Genomic DNA, 22,429 nt, shown 5'->3' with positions numbered 1-22,429 from the left:
ATAACATTTCAAGGCTAAGAGTGAAATCCTGGCCCCATGGAAGGCAATGCTAAAACCTCCATTGACTTCAATGCAGCCTGGAGTTTGCTCTAAGACTGGAGCAGGAGAATGCCTGTGTGCAGCTAGTGTAGTGCAGGGGTGTAGCCATGGGTGGGCCATGGCCCACCCAGTTAGCATCCAGGCCCACCCAAATTAGGGGCAGAGCCCCCCAAATCTTATATAGGCACCTATTACCTCCCACCACCTGTCCAATTTTTTTACATTTGCTGTCTGGTTACCTAGGCACACCCCGCAGCCTGTGTGCCCCGGGCAGCCCCAGCTTTGGGTGCCTGCTGAGCGGAAAAGGCTGGCTGGAAGGGGTGGAGGGAAGAGATTCCCCCCTCCTGCCCCCTCACCAGGGCACTGGATCCCTCCTGCACACCTCCCTCTACCCCTTCCATCATTGTCCACTCCCCAAAATTCAGGACCCCTGTTTGAAATGGGCCATCCTGATTATCACTACAAAAGTTTTTTTTCTCCTGCTGATAATAGCCCACCTTAATCGATTGGTCTGTCAACCCCATTTTTTCAGGTTCTCTGTATATATCATCTATATCTATATCTATCTTCCTACTGTATTTTCCACTCCATGCATCTAATGAAGTGGGCTTTAGCCCATGAAAGCTTATGCCCAAATAAATGTGTTAGTCTCCAAGGTGCCACAAGTATTTCTCGTTCGTTCTGCTTATACAGACTAACACGGCTACCACTCTGAAACCCGTCCTAGCTATGGTACTAGTGTAGTGTGAGGGTAGAGAGTAGATTTGGGGCTTTCCCAGGGCAGCTTCAGGTTTTCTGCCACCCCAAGCAGTGGAAAAAAAAAAAGCCTATCGGCGGCAGCTCAGTCGTGCTGCTCCATTCTTCGGCGGCAGTTTGGCGACGTGTCCTTTGTTCCCTCTCTTCATCTTTGGCAGCACTTTGGAGGCAGGTCAAAGAGAAAGAGAGAGACTGAGGGACTCGCCACTGAATTCCGGCAGAAGACCCAGAGGGGACGGACTGCCGCCCTTTTGTATTGGCTGCCCCAAGCACCAGCTTCCTTAGCAGGTGCCTGGAGCTGGTCCTGGGCTCTCTGAGGAGCTATAACTGGGTACCAGAGCCCCTCAGGAAGACCATGTGGGATCATGCCAGAAAGAGATCCTACGGAAGGGAGCAGGTGTTTTTCCTTAGAAGGGATTCTCCTTCCAGTAGCTGTAGGGAGAAATCAGCATTTTCATGTGCTGAGGAGTTCCCTCCGAGAACCAGGGCATGGGCTGGGTAGCTAGTTAGGAGAGGCAGGGCAGGGCTGTGGGAAATTCAGTTAGGAATGCAGGTAGCAGCCTCTGTGAGAAGCAGGAGAACTGGGAGGTGATTTGCCCCCAAGGTACAAAGGTATCAGCTGTAAAGAGGAGAGTAGACGTCTGTTGTGAGTGCTGGGCAGGACCCTATAAGCTTAGTCATGGTGTGTAACAGCACCAGTGACTCTGGGCTCTGTGGGAGACAGTCCTGGAAACTACGTGTCCATTATTAGGAAGAAGGTTGAAATCCAAGGCTTCTGCAGTAGGTTTCTCTGTAAGGACCCCAGTTCCAGCCAGGCAAGAAGCCCTGTGGAGACTTTGTACATGGCTGAGAAGATGGGGCAGAGAGGGGAGCTGCAACTTCTTAAGCAGGAGGGATCCCTTTGGTGAGGGGAGAAGCAGATGATCACAGTGGCTTCTTTGGGTCTTAAAACTCTACAAATCTATAAACCCATAAGACGGGCTCCATTTAGTCACAAGGGAACCAGATTGGCTGGCCAATAAAAATAAGTTTTCTAGTGAATTATTTTTCCTGCAGGGCTCTGGCCACTTTCAGTGCCCAGGATGGATAAATCGGGGTTGTACAGCATCAGGCTGTTGCCTGTACGACCCCTGCCTCATTCACTTTAGAAACTAGAAGGCCTGTAGAGAAGGAGCAGGGGAGCACAGGAAAAACTAGGATGATCTTGTTAAGAGCAGTGACCATCATTCAGTAGAGCTCAGTTCTGTTCTTGCCTCTGCTGCAGACTTCACAGGTGATGCTAAGCAGGTCTCTTAAGCCAGTTTTCATGGGGTGTGATTTGCAGAAGTACTGAGCACTCACAACTGCCGCTAGGGTCAAGACAAGATGTGGCTGCTCAGCTCTTCTGCAGTCAGGCAGTGTGGTCGGGTGGAACCAGCACAGGGCTGCAAGTCAAAATATTCAGTTTTATCCTGGTTCCACTGCTGACTCACTGGGTGGCCTTGGGCAAGTCACTTTGTTTTCTCTCTCAGTTTCACCAGCTGTAAAAGGGAGCTAATAATAATACTTATCCACCTGCTTACCTGGAGTTCTGTGCGGGTTTATTAATGTCTGGACAGTACTTTGAACACACAAAGCTCTATAGCAATGGTGAGTACACTGAAGAATCAGGCCCTGAAGGTCTCAGGTTGGTGCCCAATCATCCCAAATAAGTAGCAAGTTTGGAAGTTTGGCTTTAATCATTGTATGTAAAATTTTTAAAAGCAGCTAAATGATGTAGGAGCCTACATGCCATTTTCAGAAATGATTTAGGCTACAAGAAGGTGAAGGCTTCAGGGTTCTTGGGATCCTACGTTACTGGAGAAAATGGGGTTAAAGTCCCTAAGTCTCTTAAGCACTTTTGAAAATGTTATTCTTGGGCTTCTAAGTGCCTAAGTCCCTTTTGAAATAGCAGATTCTTATGATGCCTATCTCCCAGGGGTGTTTTGAAGACAAATTCATTAATGTTTGTGGTGCACTCTGATACTACTGTGATGAGCACCATAGAAAAGCCCATGAAGAAATTAATAATTCTGTATTTAGGGCAGTGTTTGTACGGTATGTAGAGTGAATAAGGCCCTGGGTCACAGGTTGAATGACGAGGATAAAAAGAAATATTCTACAGCTCCTTCAGCCCCTGATCACCATCCTCCCCGTGCACTAAAGGAGGCAGGAGCTAGTGGGATGGAGGGGAATAATACAACATGTACATGAAATTAGATTGTGTCATAATGTATATACAGAAGGGAGGGTGGGGGGGCTGAATTAATATTGCGTGGGTAACCTTAACGCTGATATTTCCTAATTCTTGCGCATTTCGCTTTGACTAATAACACTGTTTAATTTTTTAATGTTTTTATGGAAGGTAAACATTAGAGCTGTTAACAACCCAGCATTTTTCTTGTTAAGTACTGTATGATAATGCAGTAGTTCAACTTTTAAACACATCAAAGAGATTGAGATGTAGAAATGGAATGAGAATTTTTGTTTAGATTCTAATCATAGAATCATAGAATCTCAGGGTTGGAAGGGACCTCAGGAGGTCATCTAGTCCAACCCCCTGCTCAAAGCAGGACCAAACCCAACTAAATCATCCCAGCCAGGTCTTTGTCAAGCCTGACCTTAAAAACCTCTAAGGAAGGAGATTCCACTACCTACCTAGGTAACCCATTCCAGTTCTTCACCACCCTACTAGTGAAAAAGTTTTTCCTAATAGCCAACCTAAACCTCCCCCTCTGCAACTTGAGACCATTGCTCCTTGTTCTGTCATCTTCTACCACTGAGAACAGTCTAGATCCATCCTCCTTGGAACCCCCTTTCAGGTAGTTGAAAGCAGTTATCAAATCCCGCCTCATTCTTCTCTTCTGCAGACTAAACAATCCCAGTTCCCTCAGCCTCTCCTCATAAGTCATGTGCTCCAGCCCCCTAATCATTTTTGTTGCCCTCCGCTGGACTCTCTCCAATTTATCCACATCCTTCTTGTAGTGTGGGGCCCAAAACTGGACACAGTACTCCAAATGAGGCCTCACCAGTGCTGAGTAGAGGGGAATGATCACATCCCTTGATCTGCTGGAAATGCCCCTACTTATACAACCCAAAATGCCATTAACCTTCTTGGCAACAAGGGCACACTGTTGACTCATATTCAGCTTTTCGTCCACCGTAACCCCTAGGTCCTTTTCTGCAGAACTGCTACCCAACCATTCGGTCCCTAGTCTGTAACAGTGCATGGGATTCTTCCATCCTAAGTGCAGGACTCTGCACTTGTCCTTGTTGAACCTCATCATATTTCTTTTGGCCCAATCCTCTAATTTGTCTAGGTCCCTCTGTATCCTATCCCTACCCTCCTGCGTATCAACCACTCCTCCCAGTTTAGTGTCATCTGCAAACTTGCTAAGGGTGCAGTCCACACCATCCTCCAGATCGTTAATGAAGATACTGAACAAAATCGGCCCCAGCACCGACCCTTGGGGCACTCCACTTGATACCGGCTGCCAACTAGACATGGAACCATTGATCACTACCCGTTGAGCCCGACCAAAATGTTGATTCATTTAAACTTTTTGAAAATGAAAAAATCAATTTTCCTTTTCATATTTGGGTTTACAAGTTTTCCCCATCTCCCCCTTTCTATTTTTTCATCTTTTCTTCCACTGTAAAAAGTTTGAAAAAATTTAAAAAATGTTAGAAATTGCAGGGGGGGAGGGGGGAATCTTTCTGAGATTTGTTTTCAACTGGAAAGGTGTGAAAAAAGTTAGAAAAAACCAAAGTGAGATAAAGTGCTACTTTCTCTGTGATGTGCTACCAAAAATATCCTCAGGAACTCAAGTGAGAGAGGGGAAATGTTTATTTTCAGCAATTTATAATTCAAGCAAATCTGAAAGGGATTTCCCTGCACTAGGGGAAGGCACTTCCCTGGCCCCAGCATTACCCTTTCCCAAATTGCAAAGGCTGCTGCAAACAGTGAAGGCATAAAAGCTTCTCAAGAAGGTGTTGAGAGTATTTTATAATAGAAAGTGTGAAGCAACCTCCATATTGGGAACTGCTAGTAGCTCCCCCTCTAATTACTATAGCAGTGATTTCAAGAAGGATGGGGATAGTGAATTGGTGACATTTATGAAACCCGAAGGACAAAGTGCTGCCTCTGCTCCATTGCCCTGCGGAAGGACAGAGTTGCTAATGTTTTTACTGGAGAATCCAGGGCATTCCTGGGTCATCACTATTCTTTTTGTAATGATATTTATTTTATTTTTATTTTTAATGCGTTTACCATTATTATAGTGGGTTAGGATCTAGCTCCCCCTCCCCTTGCTGTGCCCTGAGGTTCCCCTGCTTTAGGGTCTAAGGGGCAAGTGTCATTAATCCAAAATTACACTTACCTGAGCAAACCACACTGGCATCATTGTCGTGGGAGCACTGAGAGGCCCCCAGGGCAGTAACAGGGCAATACCCCAAATGAGATTCAGTTCCTTTACAGTGAAATGTGTCAGTCCGGACAGAGACAGTTCCCCTCCCAAAATACCCTCCTCCTGGGGCTGATATAGCGAATCCGCAGTCGAGCTGTCGACAGAGAATGTTGGCATCTGGTAAATCCCAGCGTGAGTCACAGAGGGTTCCCCAGGCACCAAGAACCTGGATCTCCACCCTCCCTGAGCATGTTGTGCTGCCGTTTACCAGCCGGAGCCCTGTGTGCCCTGGGGAGAAGAGAGAAGGAGTTTAGAAAGGGCTCCTTGGAGCTATTTTATATCATATAGTTAAAGAAAGGAAAGTCAGGGGGGATTTGATGCAATTTTAGTTATCTTGGATCATTTGTGTTTTATGAGAAGCTGGTGCCATCCTATTACCCCAGCTCTCTGCACAGTGATATCAGTATATTGGTTCACCCTAATCTAAAATTCACATCACTCAGATTTTAAAGACTTTGCACTGAATTCTTACCTGAGCATATGGCTCCAGCATCATTTGCGTGTGAGCATGTCTGACTGATGTTCGATATCCTGGGACAGAACACACAGTGGGACTCATTCCCACACACTGGAACTTCAGTCCAGATTGGTCCATGTCCTTCTCCGAAGTGAGCTCCTCCTAGGATGGACAGAGCTGTTCCACATTGTAGTTCATTACAGATAACGTTGGCAGCTTTGAGATCAAAGTGGGCATCACAGACTGTGGTCCATGTTTCTCCATCTCTTATTTCCACACGACCCGAACAGGTACTATGCCCTCCAACCAGCCGGGGCTTAATGTGCCCTAGAAATTCAATGAAGGCAAGAATTTACAAGGGAGTCTCAGGGAGTTAGATGCTCCATGGCCATAAAATTTTGGCTGAACACCAATCATGGCTCAGTGGAAAAGTGCAAGCAGCAGTTAGAAATAAAAAAAAACAATATATAACAAATGGAAAACAGTAGTATTATATAACAATCAATATACATTAGATGTTAAGATGTGTAGAAAATTGATAAGGAGGCTAATGATATTAGGAAAAAATCATGGGTTGCTGTGCTAAGGAGACTCGTAAGGCATTTTTTAAGTATACCAGGAACAAACAAAAAATCAGTGGTGGAGTTCCACTGCAAATCAAGATGTTTAAACTGTTAACAATGATGACAAAAAGGCAGAAGTATTCAATAACATTTCTGATTTTGGATAGAAACAGGATGTATCATATTATGTGAAAAGGATGAACTACTTATCAGTCCATTTGTAACTCAGGGGGAAGTTAAACAGTCTTTACTATTTTTATATCAGCAAGCCTCAATAGCTGATAAAACCGCAGAATAAGAGAAATGTAGGGTTGGAAGGAATCTCAAGAGGTCCATCTCCAAGGGAGGTTTAAGTATACCTAGGCCACCCTGACAGATGTTTGTGTAACTTCTTGTGCAAAGTCACTGATGATGGGGATTACACAACCTCCCTATGTACCCTTTCCAGTACTTAATTATCCCTATAGTTAGAAAGTTTTTTTCTAATATCTAATCTGAATCTCATTTGCTACAATCTAAAATGATTGTCTAGTCCTACCCTTGGTGGATATGGATAACAATTGACAAACTATCTTTCAGTTATTTGAAGACTGGTATCAGTTCACCTCTCACTCTTCTCTTCTCTCAACTAAAAATGTCCAATTCTTTCAACATTTCCTCATAGATCATGATTTCGAAATCTCTTACTCTGTTGCCCTCCTCTGGACATTCTTCAATTTGTCTTTATCTTTCTTAAACAGTGATGAGCAAAACTGGACACAGTATTCCAGCTGAGGCCACACCAGTGCGAAGTAGAGTGGGACAATTACCTCCTGTGTCTTACATATAACATTCTTGTTAATACAATTCAGAATGGCATTTCCCTTTTCCACAACAGCATCACAACTTTTCAGATTGTGATCCACTATAACCCCAAGATCATTTTCTGCAGAACTGCTGCCTAGTCAGCTATTCCGAATTTTGGGGGGTTTCTTTGCATTTGATTTTTCCTTTGTAAGTCTAATGCTTTGCACTTGTCTTTATTGAATTTCACTTTACTGATTTCGACCAATTCTCCAGTTTATCAAGATCGTTTTGAATTTTAACCCTGCCTTCCAAAGAGCTTGCGACCCCCTTAGCTTCATGTCATCCACAATTGTGTAAGTGTATCTCTACTCCATCACCCAAGTCATTTACGAAACTATTGAATAGTACCAGCCCAGGACAGTGTTATTTTTTATTTATCCATATGGACACAGCAATCACAGAGAAAAAAATAAAGCAACTGAAGGCCCACAGGGCTATGTCTTACCGAAAGCTCAGCTTTCCCCTCAAAATCTGGGCTGACTCAGCATATCCCAGGAACCCCTGCTTCTGGGGATTGTGTTACAGTCTCCTTCCCTGCAGACCTTGCCTCACCCACTCTGTTCATCAGAGCTCCCTTGTTAACAATTCCCAAGCTCGCATTTTAAGATTTTCCACCTCAGGGGCCTTCCCAAGGAAGGGGGGCTTGTGCTCAGCTTGGCCAGATGGAAAAGTTCAAAACCCCTGACACCTGTTTTCTCAGTTACGTACCAGTAACTGGGTTCTATGAAACCATTGTCTGCCGCCCTGGCACATGTATGGAGCTCAGATGGGGGTTACCCTTTGAACCCTGGTTGGAAATGTGAAAATAGCAGTAAAAGGGACTGAAGTGCACATAATAGTCACAGAAATACAGATATAGCCCATGTTCTTTGCAGGGTTATAGTAGACAAAGAACTGAACATGAGCTCCCAGTGTGATGCTGCTGCAGAAACGGCGAAGTTGATCCCTGGATGTATAAAGAGGGGAGCAATGAGTATAGCTGGCTGAAACGCAGGGTTTCCAGTGTACAGGAAATTTCACTATTTTAAAATGTCCTGTGAATTGGAAATCCGGCTAAAATTTTGTTTTGGAAACTCCAGCCCATGGTATATCCAACATGAAATTTGCTCCCAGGAACCCCGACACATGCGGAGTGACACTGACATCCTTGTCAGTTTCACCACTGTTAGTATCAGGACAATCATGTCAATTTCTCACAGCCACTGCTGGGGCTCTGGGGCAGCCTCATCATGTGGCCTGCCCTGGACCGGAGACCCCCGGGCTCCCAGACTCCTTGGCCAGCTGGCAGCCTAAATAGGCAAATAGCCCAGTCCGGGACATTCTGCAAGGCAGGACTGCCCCAGAGCGACAGACCCTGGGACACGGAACCCATCCCAGGACTTCCAGAATCCCTGATGTAGACCCTGGAGCTGAGCCTTGGTTAAAGCTGGGGCTCCCAGGGCTTCCTATCCCATGGCAAAGAGCCTGAAAGCATTGGCAGGGCTGCCCTGGACGTACAGACCCTAGAAAGCCCAGGGTCTCCAATTCTGAGGCAATCTATATGGTGAGGCTGCCTCAGAGCTGCAGATCCTAGAAGACTGGGGTACCCAGCCCTGGGACAAGCTGCATGGCAGGACTAACAGGAGCAACCAGGAACCTGGCAGGGAACCATGGACATTTCCACCAGACCCTGCTTGTGGTTTCGAGAAAGTTCTTTGAACCTGATTCATTTTCATGACAAATACTGAATTCAACAAACTGGCATTTTCCATTTAAACTCTTGTTTGCCAAATAATTTCCAACCAGCTCTAGTAGGATGTTGATTTTTCCTGTGTGTACAGCACTGGGGAGACAAATACTGCATCTGCTTTTAGCATCCACATTGTAAGAAGGATGTTAAAAAATTGGAAAGGGCACCGAGAAGATCCACAATAATGATTCCAGAGCTTGAAAATGTGCCCTGTAGTGAGTGATTTAAGGAGGCCAATCTGTTTAGCTTGTCAAAAAGATGACCTAGATGTGCCTTGATTTCAGTGTATAAATACCTTCCCATGGACAAAATGCTGCATATTAAAGGCCTTCTTAATCTACTGGGGAAGGCATAACAAGAACCAATGGATGGAAGTTAAAGCCAGATAAGTTTCTATTAGAGGTAAGACAGACATAATACTGATGAAACATTGGAACAAACTACCAAGGGAAGCAGAAGATTCTCTACCTCCTGAAGTATTCAGAACAAAATTGGATGCCTTTCTGGAAGATATGCTTTAGCCAAACACAAGTTCAGAGGAAGTACAGAAGTAATTGGTTTAAATTCTTTAATCTTTGTTACCCAGGAGGTCAGACTAGAACTAAAGCTCCCTTCTGGCCCTAAAATCTATAAAGCTATGAATCAAAAATAAATTTAAGGTTTCAAAGAGAAGCATTCAAACATTCAGAATGCCAGATTGTACCTGCCTGTGAAACCTTCATTAGTCCCTCTGTGACTATGGGTGCAGGTTCATTGTCCAGAACATGAACCTGGAAAAAGCGTGGTTGGTGTTGAAAAACACAGACACTCATGAGAAGTGCTAGACATTGACACGTGCATAAACACATTCCAGAAGGGTAATACCAGAGCACCCTGATACAGGGTTATGGTGTAGACACACTTCCCAATGATGATACAGGGACACACTAACCCCTCCTAATGGTAAGGTCAGGATGACAAGGTGATGGATAGAGATGTTTTGATCCAACCAAACTGTACCAGGTAAAGGGTGGTAATTAACCATGTCTGAGGGGCAAGACATAACTGGTTTCTATCAGAGTATAAAAGACAAGTTGCAGAGGGAGTCTTCTGGCCTCAGAGTGGGGAGGTGGGGGCGGAAAGTCTCGCCACTCACTGAGCCAAGTTCATTGTAAGGGGCATAGAGGTGCCAGTGTAACTGTAGACATTGATCCGGGGAGCTAGTACCGTGCTTTGTCCTAGGACTGACCCTTGGGGAACACCACTAGTTACCCCTCTCCATTCTGAGAATTTACCATTAATTCCTACCCTTTGTTCCCTGTCCTTTAACCAGTTCTCAATCCATGAAAGGACCTTCCCTTTTATCCCATGACAGCTTAAATTACGTAAGAGCCTTTGGTGAGGGACCTTGTCAAAGGCTTTCTGGAAATCTAAGTACACTATGTCCACCGGATCCCCCTTGTCCACATGTTTGTTGACCCCTTCAAAGAACTCTAATAGATTAGTAAGACACGATTTCCCTTTACAGAAACCATGTTTACTATTGCTCAAGAGTTTATGTTTTTCTATGTGTCTGACAATTTTATTCTTTACTATTGTTTCAACTAATTTGCCCGGTACCGACGTTAGACTTACTGGTCTGTAATTGCCGGGATCACCCCTAGAGCCCTTTTTAAATATTGGCGTTACATTAGCTAACTTCCAGTCATTGGGTACCGAAGCCGATTTAAAGGACAGGTTACAAACCTTAGTTAATAGTTCCGCAACTTCACATTTGAGTTCTTTCAGAACTCTTGGGTGAATGCCATCTGGTCCCGGTGACTTGTTAATGTTGAGTTTATCAATTAATTCCAAAACCTCCTCTAGTGATACTTCAATCTGTGACAGTTCCTCAGATTTGTCACCTACAAAAGCCAGATCAGGTTTGGGAATCTCCCTAACATCCTCAGCCGTGAAGACTGAAGCAAAGAATCCATTTAGTTTCTCCGCAATGACTTTATCATCTTTAAGCGCTCCCTTTGTATTTTCATCGTCAAGGGGCCCCACTGGTTGTTTAGCAGGCTTCCTGCTTCTGATGTACCAGAATCAGACTCTGAGCTGTCTCAGGACCCATATGTAAATCTGTGGTAGAGATTATCCTCGAATGGAGGGATCACCAATGATGGTGATGCTGCTGCTGCAACCAATGAGGCTGGGGACTACAGACAAAAGCCTCTTTCACTGTGCATCCCTGATTCACTCCCTGGGCACCGTCCAGCCAGTGCAATGACTGAGTTGGAACTTTGGCGGAGGAGAAAGTTTTGGCGAAGTTTGGTATGAATCCAACCAGAAATGAGAAGTGAAAGCTGGACGAGAAGGGGTTGAGAGAGTCAAAGTTGCTGAGGTAATATCTTTTATTGGACCAACTCCTGTTGGTGAGAGAGACAAGCTTCTGAGCTTACACACAGCTCTTCTCTGTCAGATCAAAAGTTTGTCTCTCTCCAGCAGAAATGGGCCCAATAAAGGACATTACCTCACCCACCCTGTCTCTCTCATATCCTGGGACTAACATGGCTACAACAACACTGCATATAAGAAGGTGACTGTCACTTTTTGGAAAGTTTTCTAGTATTCTGTCAGGACAGCATCTCTCAAAAATCACTTGGTGCAGAAACATCACAGCTCCCGTATGTGTTTGTTCTCAGTGATATCTAGTGCACAGGGCAGTTTGTAGATGACTGGGTGGTTATTTCTGGAATAATTCTGAGTGGGCCCAATCCTGAGTCCTTTATCCTGCTTCTAACTCAGTCTGTACAAACCAAACTCACATTACAATCAATAGCTGCCTGCCTGAGTAAGGAACCCTGGATTTGGCCTTAGGAGCTGGCCCTGAACCTCTATCCAGGGAAAACGGGGATTAGTGACAAGAATGAACATAACTATAAGGGCCATGAAAAGACTCATCCTCCTCTCCAACCATGTGGAACTACCCTGCCAGCACAGCAGGGGTTTAAAGGAGCCTTTGGGCCCAGCTAGCCCCACCCTTCTGTACCTGCAGCCAATGCCAGGCCTGGGGGTGAGAAAAGGAGAGAGCCTGGCTCAGCTGAGGACTGACTGGCGAAGAGGCAGGAGCGATCCGCCTCCCTACCTGAGGGGAAGGGTCACTACCCTGCCAGCTGAGGCAGCCACCAGGGAGTAAGCACTGTCTCCCCAGCCAAGGGGGACTGTGGAGGAGACTAGGAGCCTCCAGCAACTGAGGTAACTGGGTCCCTAAAGCCCAGAGACATTGTGGGGTTCAGTCTCACCAAACTTACAGCTGCCCCACCTGAAGGAGGCTGGGACGAGAGGGCATCCAAGATCCACGAGAGGGCGCTATGGGGTACAAACCACCCAGTGAACGGTACTAGAGGGGCCATGCCCCAAACAAAAGGGACAGTGGTAAGAAGTAGCCCAGTGCAGGGGATTTAGACACCCTGCTGGGAGGCCTCCCCTATTCAGGGGTAGATGCAGGCAGGACCCTGGTCTGGGACATGGTAGAGAGCAAGGGCCTGGGTTTCCGTACCCCACTGCCTAAAAGACTGAGGCAAATTGACCTTGAAAACAAGGGGCTGGAGGTCAGGGGAACCAATCACTAGGCAGCCCGGCCCTTCACGCGCCCTATTACAAACTCAAACTTTATTTCCACTGCAAATGTGCAGCTCCAGCTGAGATGCAGGTGCAGTTTTACAGAAAGGTGCACAGAAGGGACTTTTGCTTTGATACCCCTTTGTTTGTGTGCAGCTCCCTCCTCCTGGTGAGGCTCAGAGGAGAGGGACTCCCTGCTGTGCACTTGCTAGGTGTGCAGCACAAGGCATTGCAGTTGTTATTACCACATTAGGGAATTTACATTGGCGAAGGTCCATCTCTTTTCTGCAGAGTTTCAAAGTCCTGACAATGAAGCTCATTTTTGTAAAGTTCCTGCCCAACCCATCTTTTTATTTTGTAAAAATACTAGGAAATTGCAGATAGAAGCACGGTCTGAATGAGTTCTCCCCTGACAGGTAGCTGGGAACGGGAAACACTTCAGGAGCAAACTGTATTTACATGAACACCCCTCCTCTGCCTAGATATCCAGCAGATAGAGCGGGATGTAAATTACTGGGGTGTAAATTTATCTCACACTAGCCTGCTGCACACTGAGTGTCTGTGTGGACCCTGCTGCTGCGCACTAACATTTCCCTAGTGCTGTGAAACAGGAGTAAATCAAAGCACACTAGGGAACTGTTAGTGCCCGCCAGCATGGACCACATGGACACTCGGTGCATGGCAGGACAGTGCAGGGTAGATTTGCACCCCAGCTTGCCACAAACTAAATGTTCATGTAGATCTGCTCTCAGTCTCCCCAACCCCACCCTGACTGCTTATTCCAGTCTCATTGCCCAGTTAGTTTTAGACTCTCCCCACACTCTGGTCCCTGATTCAGTCTGTCCTCACCCACCGCCAGTTCCACCCCACTGGTTCCCAGTCCCAGCCTCCTTGTCCAGTCAGTCCCAGTCTCCCCCAGCTCCCAATCTCCTTGCTCAGCAAGTCACAGTCTCTGTCCCCCAACTCTTGTTCTATTTACTCAGCCTAGCCAGTAACAGTCTCCTCCCCTCCCTCCTCCCACACCCAGTCTCCTGGCCCAGACAGTTCCCATCTCCCCCTTTCTCTCCCAGTCTCAGTTTCTCGCTTCCCACCAGTATTCAGTCTCGGAATGTCCGTCTGTCCCCCGGCCACCCCACAGGCTCCTTGTCCCAATCTACTCTCCTCCTCTCATCCCGGTTTGATTCTTGTCCCTTCTACCTTCAATTCAGGTGGTTTCCTTTCTGCACTGCCTGGGCCCAATAGGGGAAGACAGTCTCCCTGGGACAGAGTGCTGGGGGTGAACAGATGAGCCTGCACTCGGATTGTGATGCTGGCAGACCGGGTGCCAGCTCATGCCAAAGCCCCAGGTCTCATTGAAGGCTTACAAATGCACAGCCTGGCCAATTCACATGTGTATTAGTATTGGTCATTGTGATTATTAAATGTGTAAATGTATAAGAGTGTTTAATCTTCAACAAAACTAACAGGATGTTATTTGCATTGTTCTCACTTATCTGTATCCCATTATAATGCAATAGCAAACATTTATACTGTGTATAGGCCTGTAACTAAATAACCCATCAAACAAGAAAGAAGCCTTGTGGAATGCAAATTAAGAACTTTCACAGGCAAGTGGTCATTGTGTGTGATGATTGGAGGCAAACACTCTAAATTCATTCCCCACTCTCTGTCATCAAAGGAAGATTCCGTGTGGGTAATAACCCTCTCAGTTTGTTTTCTGTGAGAAGAAGCTGTAAGTCTGGATTCAGGGAAAGATCCTTCATCTCTGGACTGTCTGATTTCTAACAGGGTGGAATAAGCGAACAAAAAGATGGAGCTCCCCAGAGTTATTCAGGCCCTGAGAGACTTTTTGGAAACTGGCAGATGACTACATCTCTGCTACAATTTTGAATTATAGACGGTGGCCACTGGGAACTGCGGGCAGCTGTGAAATGTAAACAAACTATCTGGCAGCCCGGCAACTGATTATTCTGATGGGCCACATGTGGCCTGCAGGCCGCAGGTTGCCCACCACCGGTCTGAGGGCACTGTCTGTGACTCCATGGTAAGACTGTTATAGTAATCCAGGCACAGGTGCTAGCTTCCAATTGTCCCGGGGGTGCTCAACTCCCACTCTGCCCCCAGTCCCATCCCCACCCCACCCCTTCCCCAATGCCCCGTCTCTTTCTATCCTTCCTCCGAGCGCACCCCATTCCTCCCCATCCCTCTCAGTGCCTCCTGGACACCACGGAACAGCTGATCACAGTGGGTGGGAGGCACTGGAAGGGAGAGGGAAGAGTTGATCGGTGGAGCCACCAGCAGGCAGGAGGCGCTATGGGGGGAGCTTAGCTGCTGGTGGGTGCTGAGCACCCACTAATTTTTTCTCTCCCCGCGCTGGCGCTCCGACCACACTCGCGCTTCAAAGCACTGCCGCGGGAGCGCTCCCGTGGCAGCGCTCTGCAGCGCTAAGTGTAGCCACAGCCTGACTGAGTTTAGAAGGGGGGTCGAGCAGATGATGGAGCAAAGACACAAAGAGGCTGAAGGGAAAAGCTCAGACTTGCAGATGGAAGCAGGACCAAAGAACTCTGAGGGAAGACTGCTGGGTGAGGAAAGTGGACGGTGGAAGCATGTGACTAAGGGTATGTCTACACTACGGGATTATTCTGATTTTACAGAAATAATTTTTTGGAAACAGATTGTATAAAGTCGAGTGCACGCAGGCACACTAAGCAAATTAATTTGGTGGTGTGCGTCCATGTACCGAGGCTAGCGTCGACATCCGGAGCATTGCACTGTGGGTAGCCATCCCATAGCTATCCCATAGTTCCCGCAGTCTCCCCCGCTCATTGGAATTCTGGGTTGAGATCCCAATGCCTGATGGGGCCAAAAATTTGTCGCGGGTGGTGTGATGATGCGGTTCTGGCAGGACCCAACTGAGAGTGCCAATTCAAGATAAATTGCTTAAACAGGGCAGTTACATACCAAGGCTGGGGTTTTTCCACCTCTAAGGCAAACCAAACCAGGCAGACAAAGAGGACTTTGGTCTCACCCCATTGGTTAACCACAAGTCACACAAGCAATTCCCTTAGACACTCCAGTTTCCCAGTATCACCACCAGTGCCACTCGTCCTGGGGATGAATGGTTATGAAAACCAACACCCCAATAAAAGAAAAAGGTTCTCTCGATCCCAAAGAATCAAGCCCCAGACCAAGGTCAATATATAAATCACAAATCACACTGTTGCCAATCCTTTAGAATCTAAAATCTAAAGGTTTATTCATAAAAGGAAAAAGATATAGATGAGAGCTAGAATTGGTTAAATGGAATCAATCACATATAGTAATGGCAAAGTTCTTAGTTCAGGCTTGTAGCAGTGATGGAATAAACTGCAGGTTTAAATCAAGTCTCTGGAATACATCCCCTCTGGGATGGGTCATCAGTCCTTTGTTCAGAGCTTCAGTTTGTAGCAAAGTACCTCTAAGGGTAAGAAGCAGGATTGAAGACCAGATGGAGATGAGGCATCAGCCTTTTATAATCTTTTCCAGGTGTAAGAACACCCCTTTGTCCTTACTGTGGAAAATTACAGCAAAATAGAGTCTGGAGTCACATGGGCAAGTTCCTGCATACTTTGCTGAGTTACAAGGCATATCTGCCTTCTCTCAATGGGTCAATTGTATAGCTGATGGTCCTTAATGGGCCATCAAGCAGGCTAGGCAGAGCTAACACCAACTTGTCTGGGATGTCACCCAGAAGTAGAGCATAAGTTTGAAGTACAAACAGTACAGAGCCAATATTCATAACTTCAACTAAAAAATGACACATGCATACAGACAGCATAATCATAACCAGCAACCCATAAACTGGTCTTAGACACTTATATGACCCCCTTTACATATGATTTGGTGCCACTACAGGACCTTGGTTGCAACCATGTTCTATATGGTCCCAGATTATATCAATAACGTCACAGGTGGTTATGGGTAAATGTCGTCAGTCAATCCTCCCTCCGTGAAAGCAACGGCAGACAATCATTTCGCACCCTTTTCCCTGGATTGCCTGGGCAGACGCCATAGCATGGCAACCATGGAGCCCATTCAACCTTTTTTCACTGTCACCATATGTCTACTGGATGCTGCTGACAGACGCAGTACTGCAATGCTACACAGCAGCATCCCCTTTCCTTTGCAAGTTAGCAAAGACGGTTAGCAGCCCTACTGTACCGTCTGCTGCTTTGCAAGTTGACAAAGACGATTACCAGTCATACTGTACCGTCTGCTGCTGTCATGGGTGCTCCTGGCCAGCCTCGGTGAGGTCGATCAGAGGCGCCTGGACAAAAATGGAAATCACTCCCCAGGTTATTCTCTTAAGTTTTGTCTAATGGAGAGTCAATCCTGCCTAGAATATCAGGCAAGCCTACTAAAGAACCAGAGAGGCAAATGGCTGCTCCGGATCAGAGGCCCAGACATCCCGCAGAAATGATGAACTGCATGCCATTCTAGGGGATGCCCCTGCAACAACCCCACCCCTTGCTTCCCTCCTCCCACACCCCTCCTGGGCTACCTTGGCAGTTATCCCCCCATTTGTGTGATGAAGTTTCTCATTCATGCATTCTTTATTACAACACTGACTTTATTGCCTCTGCAAGCAGAGATCACAGGGGGGAGGGGAGGGCGGTTGGCTTACAGCAAAGTAGAGCGAACCACCATTCTGCACTTGCTCAGCCTATAGCTGAAAATGGGAATCTGTGATAAGCAGTAGGATAGAAAAACAGGCAGGACTGAATGTCCATTTGTGTGTGGGCCTTTGGTTGACACTGGTAAAATACAAAATGTCCCAGGTTATGTATGTTGGGGGACAGTTCTAAATGGCAGCTTAATTTTTTTATTTGCAGCAAAACATAGAGGTCTAAGTATCTGATTGTGAGCCCTAGTAGCAAGGGGTAGGCTGGGGTAGGCACAACTGCACAATGCTGCTGACTGGGAGGGCAGCCTGAGGCAGAAGCCTACAACTGGCATGGTATTCCAGGCAGGACTGAATCCCCATTAGACAAAATTTAAAGAAGAGAATGACCTGGAGTCATTCCCATTTTTGCCCAGGAGCCTTTGGCAGACCTCACCGAGGCCAGCCAGGAGCACCCACGGGATGATGACGACAGATACCAGTCCTACTGTACTGTCTGCTGTCCGCAAGGCAAGGCAAGGCAAGGGGATGCTGCTGTGTAGCGCTGCAGCACCGCGTCTGCCAGGAGCATCCAGTAGACATATGATGACATTGAAAAAAGGTGAGAAACAATTTTTTTCCCTTTGCTTTCATGGAGGTGGGGGAGGGGCTGACGACATATACCTTGAACCACCCACGACAATGTTTTTGACCCTTCAGGCTTTGGGAGCTCAGCCCAGAATTCAAATGGTTTTCAGAGAGTGCGGGAACTGTGGGATAGCTACAGTCACCAGTTGCCCCTCCCACCATGAGCATCCATTTGATTCTTTGGCTTTCTGGTACACTTATCTCAGCTCCTTAAGTTTTTCGCAGCACTGTGTTGAGTCCCCGTTGTGGCTTCTGTCCATCATGGCCTTGGAGATTTTTTCAAATGTTTTGGCATTTCGTCTTTTGGAATGGAGTTCTGATAGAACAGAGTCATCTCCCCATACAGAGATCAGACTCAGTATCTCCTGTACGGTCCATGCTGGAGCTCTTTTTTGATTCTGGGACTGCATGGACAACTGTGCTCATCAGCGCTCCACGCTGGGAAAACAGGAAATAAAATTCAAAAGTTCACGGGGCTTTTCTTGTCTACCTGGCCAGTGCATCCAAGTTCAGATTGCTGTCCAGAGCATGGTGCACTGTGGGATAGCTCCCGGAGGTCAATAGCATCGAATTGTGGCCACACTAACCCTAATTTGAAATGGCAATGTCGATTTCAGCGCTACTCCCCTCACCGGGGAGGAGTACAGAAATCAATTTTAAGAGCCCTTTATATCGAAGTAAAGGGCTTCATTGTGTGGACGGGTGCAGGGTTAATTTGATTTAACACTGCAAAATTCGAGATAAACTCGTAGTGTAGACCAGGCCTAAGAGAACCAGGCAGAGGAAAAGACGGGCTAGTGAAGGAGAAATAGTGCTCAAGAACAGGTTTGCTGAGTTGGAAAATGAAGATGGGGCACAGCAGGCTGTCGATGAAGGTGAGAGGGCAAGGAAGAAAAGTCCTTGCTAGTCCTATAGGAAGAGGGGAAGAGTCAATGGAGATAACAACAACAAATATGAGCCCCAGGAGGGTATGAGATGGGTTGCAGAGGATTGCAAGGGTGAATAGGAATCCCGAGGACTTGCAGCCAGAGGGAACAGGGAGTAGACTGGAGAATCGCACCATCACTAGGAAAAGGCAGGTCTACGTGACTGGGGACTCCTTACTGAGAAGAATAGACAGGCCTGTAAGCGGAGCTGATCCAGAGAACAGAAGGGTGTGCTGTCTGCCGGGTGCTAAAATATGGGATGTGGACTTGAGGCTGAAGAGGATCCTATATGGGAGCGGGAAAGAATCCGCTGGTTGTCCTTCATGTGGGAACGAATGCTATGGCTAGATTCTCACTGGAACATATCAAGGGAGACTATGCCAGGCTGGGGAAGATGCTTAAGGAAATTGAGGCTCAGGTGATCTTCAGTGGGATTCTGCCTGTTCCTAGAGAAGGGCAACAAAGGTGTGACAAGATTATGATGATCAACAGATAGCTCAGGCAGTGGTGCTATAAGGAGGGCTTTGGGATGTACGGCCACTGGGAGGCATTCATGGAGAGAGAACTGTTCTCTCGCGATGGACTTCACCTGAGTAGGGAGGGAAATAGGCTTCTAGGATGGAGGCTCACCCAACTGATTAAAAGACCTTTCAACTAGGAATTGGGGGGAGATGGTTGGGAGATGTCCAGGTAATCTCCACACTGCATTTTAATGTGGGGAGGGAAGAAAACAAAGAAAGAAAGGATACAGCCGTGGGTAGGAGAATGGACATAAGGAGGAAGGGTAGTGTAGATACCAGTCTAATAGGTGATACTGGGGGCAGAATGTCTGGGCCTAATCAGGTAAAGAATGTGAGCGAAGCCAAAGAGCAAAAATTAAGGTGTTTATACACCAATGCGAGGAGCCTAGGTAACAAAATGGAGGAATTAGAGTTACTGGTGCAGGAAGTGAAACCAGATATTACAGGGATAACAGAAACATGGTGGAATAGTAGTCATGACTGAAGTACAGGTATTGAAGGGTATGTGCTGTTTAGGAAAGACAGAAATAAAGGCAAAGGTGGTGGAGGAGCACTGTATGTCAATGATGAGGTAGACTGAAAAGAAATAAAAAGGGAAGGAATGGATAAGAAAGAGTCTGTTTAGGCAAAAATCACATTGGGGAAGAAAGCTACTAGAGCCTTCCCTGAGATAGTGCTTGGGGTGTGCTACAGACCGCCGGGATCTGATTTGGATATGGATAGAGACCTCTTTAATGTTTTTAATGAAGTAAACACTAACGGGAATTGTGTGATCATGGGAGACTTTAACTTCCCAGATATAGACTGGAGGACAAGTGCTAGTAATAATAATAGAGCTCAGATTTTCCTGGATGCAATAGCTGATGGATTCCTTCACTAAGTAGTTGCTGCACCAAAAGAGGGGATGCCATTTTTTATTTGGTTTTGGTGAGTAATGAGGACCTCATAGAAGAAATGATTGTAGGCGACAACCTTGGTTTGAGCGATCATGAGCTAATTCAGTTTAAACTAAATGGAAGGTTAAACAAAAATAGATCTGGGACTAGGGTTTTTTATTTCAAAATGGCTAACTTTAAAGAATTAAGGAAATTAGTTAGGGAAGTGGATTGGACTGAAGAACTTGTGGATCTAAAGGTGGAGGAGGCCTGGAATTACTTCAAGTCAAAGTTGCAGAAACTATCAGAAGCCTGCATCCCAAGAAAGGGGGAAAAATCATAGGCAGGAGTTGTAGACCAAGCTGGATGAGCAAGCATCTCAGAGAGGTGATTAAGAAAAAGCACAAAGCCTACAAGGAGTGGAAGATGGGAGTGATCAGCAAGGAAAGCTACCTTATTGAGGTCAGAACATGTAGGGATAACGTGAGAAAGGCCAACAGCCATGTAGAGTTGCAAAGAGAATTAAAACCAGTAGTAAAAGGTTCTATAGCCATATAAATAAGAAAAAAACAAACAAAGAGGAAGTGGGACCGCGAAACACTGAGGATGGAGTGGAGGTTAAGGATAATCTAGGCATGGCCCAATATCTAAACAAATACTTTGCCTCAGTCTTTAATGAGGCTAATGAGGAGGTTAGGGATAGTGGTAGGATAACAAATGGGAATATGGATATGGAGGTAGATATAACCACATCTGAGGTAGAAGCCAACTTGAACAGCTTAATGGGACTAAATCAGGAGGCCCAGATAATCTTCATCCAAGAATATTAAAGGAACTGGCACATGAAATTGCAAGCTCATTAGCAAGAATTTTTAATGAATCTGTAAACTCTGGGGTTGTACCGTACAACTGGAGAATTGCTAACATAGTTCCTATCTTTAAGAAAGGGGAAAAAAGTGATCCAGGTAACTACAGGCCTGTTAGTTTGACATCTGCACTATGCAAGGTCTTGGAAAAAAAGTTGAAGGAGAAAGTAGTTAAGGACGTTGAGGTCAACGGTAATTGGGACAAAATACAACATGGTTTTACAAAAGCTAAATCATGCCAAACCAACCTGATCTCCTCCTTCTTTGAGAAGGTAACATATTTTTTAGACAAAGGAAATGCAGTGGATCTAATTTACATCGATTTCAGTAAGGCATTTGATACGGTCCCACATGGGGAATTATTAGATAAATTGGAAAAGATGGGAATCAATATGAAAACTGAAAGGTGGAGAAGGAACTGGTTAAAGGGGAGACTACAACGGGTTGTACTGAAAGGTGAACTGTCAGGCTGGAGGGAGGTTACTAGTGGAGTTCCTCAGGGATCAGTTTTGAGAACAATCTTATTTAATATTTTTATTACTGACCTTGGCACAAAAAGTGGGAATGTGCTAATAAAGTTTGTGGATGACACAAAGCTGGGAGGTATTGCCAATACAGAAAAGGACCAGGATATCATACAGGAAGATCTGGATGACCTTGTAAACTGGAGTGATAGTACTAGGATGAAATTTAATAGTGAAAAGTGCAAGGTCATGCATTTAGGGATTAATAACAAGAATTTTGGTTATAAATTGGGGACACATCAGTTGGAAGTAACAGAGGAAGAGAAGGTCCTTGGAGTATTGGTTGATCACAGGATGACTATGAGCTGCCAATGTGATATGGCCGTGAAAAAAGCTAATGCAGTCTTGGGATGCATCAGGTGAGGTATTTCCAGTAGAGATAAGGAGGTGTTAGTACCATTATACAAGGCACTGATGAAACCTCATCTGGAATACTGTGTGCAGTTCTGGTCTCCCATGTTTAAAAAGGATGAATTCAAACTGGAGCAGGTACAGAGAAGGGCTATTAGGATGATCCGAGGAATGGAAAACCTGTCTTATGAAAGGAAACTCAAAGAGCTTGGCTTGTTTAGCCTAACCAAAAGAAGACTGAGGGGATAAATATAAATATATCAGAGGGATATATACCAGGGAGGGAGTGGAATTATTTGAATTCAGTACCAATGTGGACACAAGAACAAATGGATATAAACTGGCCATCAGGAAGTTTAGATTTGAAATTATATGAAGATTTCTAACCATCAGAGGAGTGAAGTTCTGGAATAGCCTTCCAAAGGGAGTAGTGGGGGCAAAAGACATATCTGGCTTCATGACTAAGCTTGATAAGTTTATGGAGGGTATGGTATGATGGGATAGCCTAATTTTGGCAATTAATTGGTATTTGACCATTAGCAGTAGATATGCTCAATGGCTGGTGATGTGATGTTAGATGGGGTGGGATCTGAGTTACTACAGAGAATTCTTTCCTGGGTGTC

General features: G+C 45.8%; 1 protein-coding gene across 1 annotated transcript in view; it reads right to left on the bottom strand.

Annotated features, from left to right (window-relative positions):
• The window catches only part of LOC120371877 (antigen WC1.1-like), a gene marked incomplete at its 3' end in the record, with an annotated part of 29,409 nt that extends 19,386 nt beyond the window's left edge, over window positions 1-10,023 (bottom strand). The window contains 3 exon segments of the mRNA XM_039488321.1: window positions 5,193-5,507; window positions 5,752-5,810; window positions 10,010-10,023. Of these exon segments, the coding sequence (XP_039344255.1) occupies window positions 5,193-5,507; window positions 5,752-5,810; window positions 10,010-10,023 (388 nt within the window).
• Between the last annotated feature and the right edge of the window lie 12,406 nt (window positions 10,024-22,429).

The sequence above is a fragment of the Mauremys reevesii genome, linkage group 1, assembly GCF_016161935.1.
Source record: "Mauremys reevesii isolate NIE-2019 linkage group 1, ASM1616193v1, whole genome shotgun sequence".
NCBI classification, from domain to species: Eukaryota; Metazoa; Chordata; order Testudines; family Geoemydidae; genus Mauremys; species Mauremys reevesii.
Note: the sequence above shows the minus strand (reverse complement) of the source record. Positions and strands in the feature narration are given on the sequence as shown.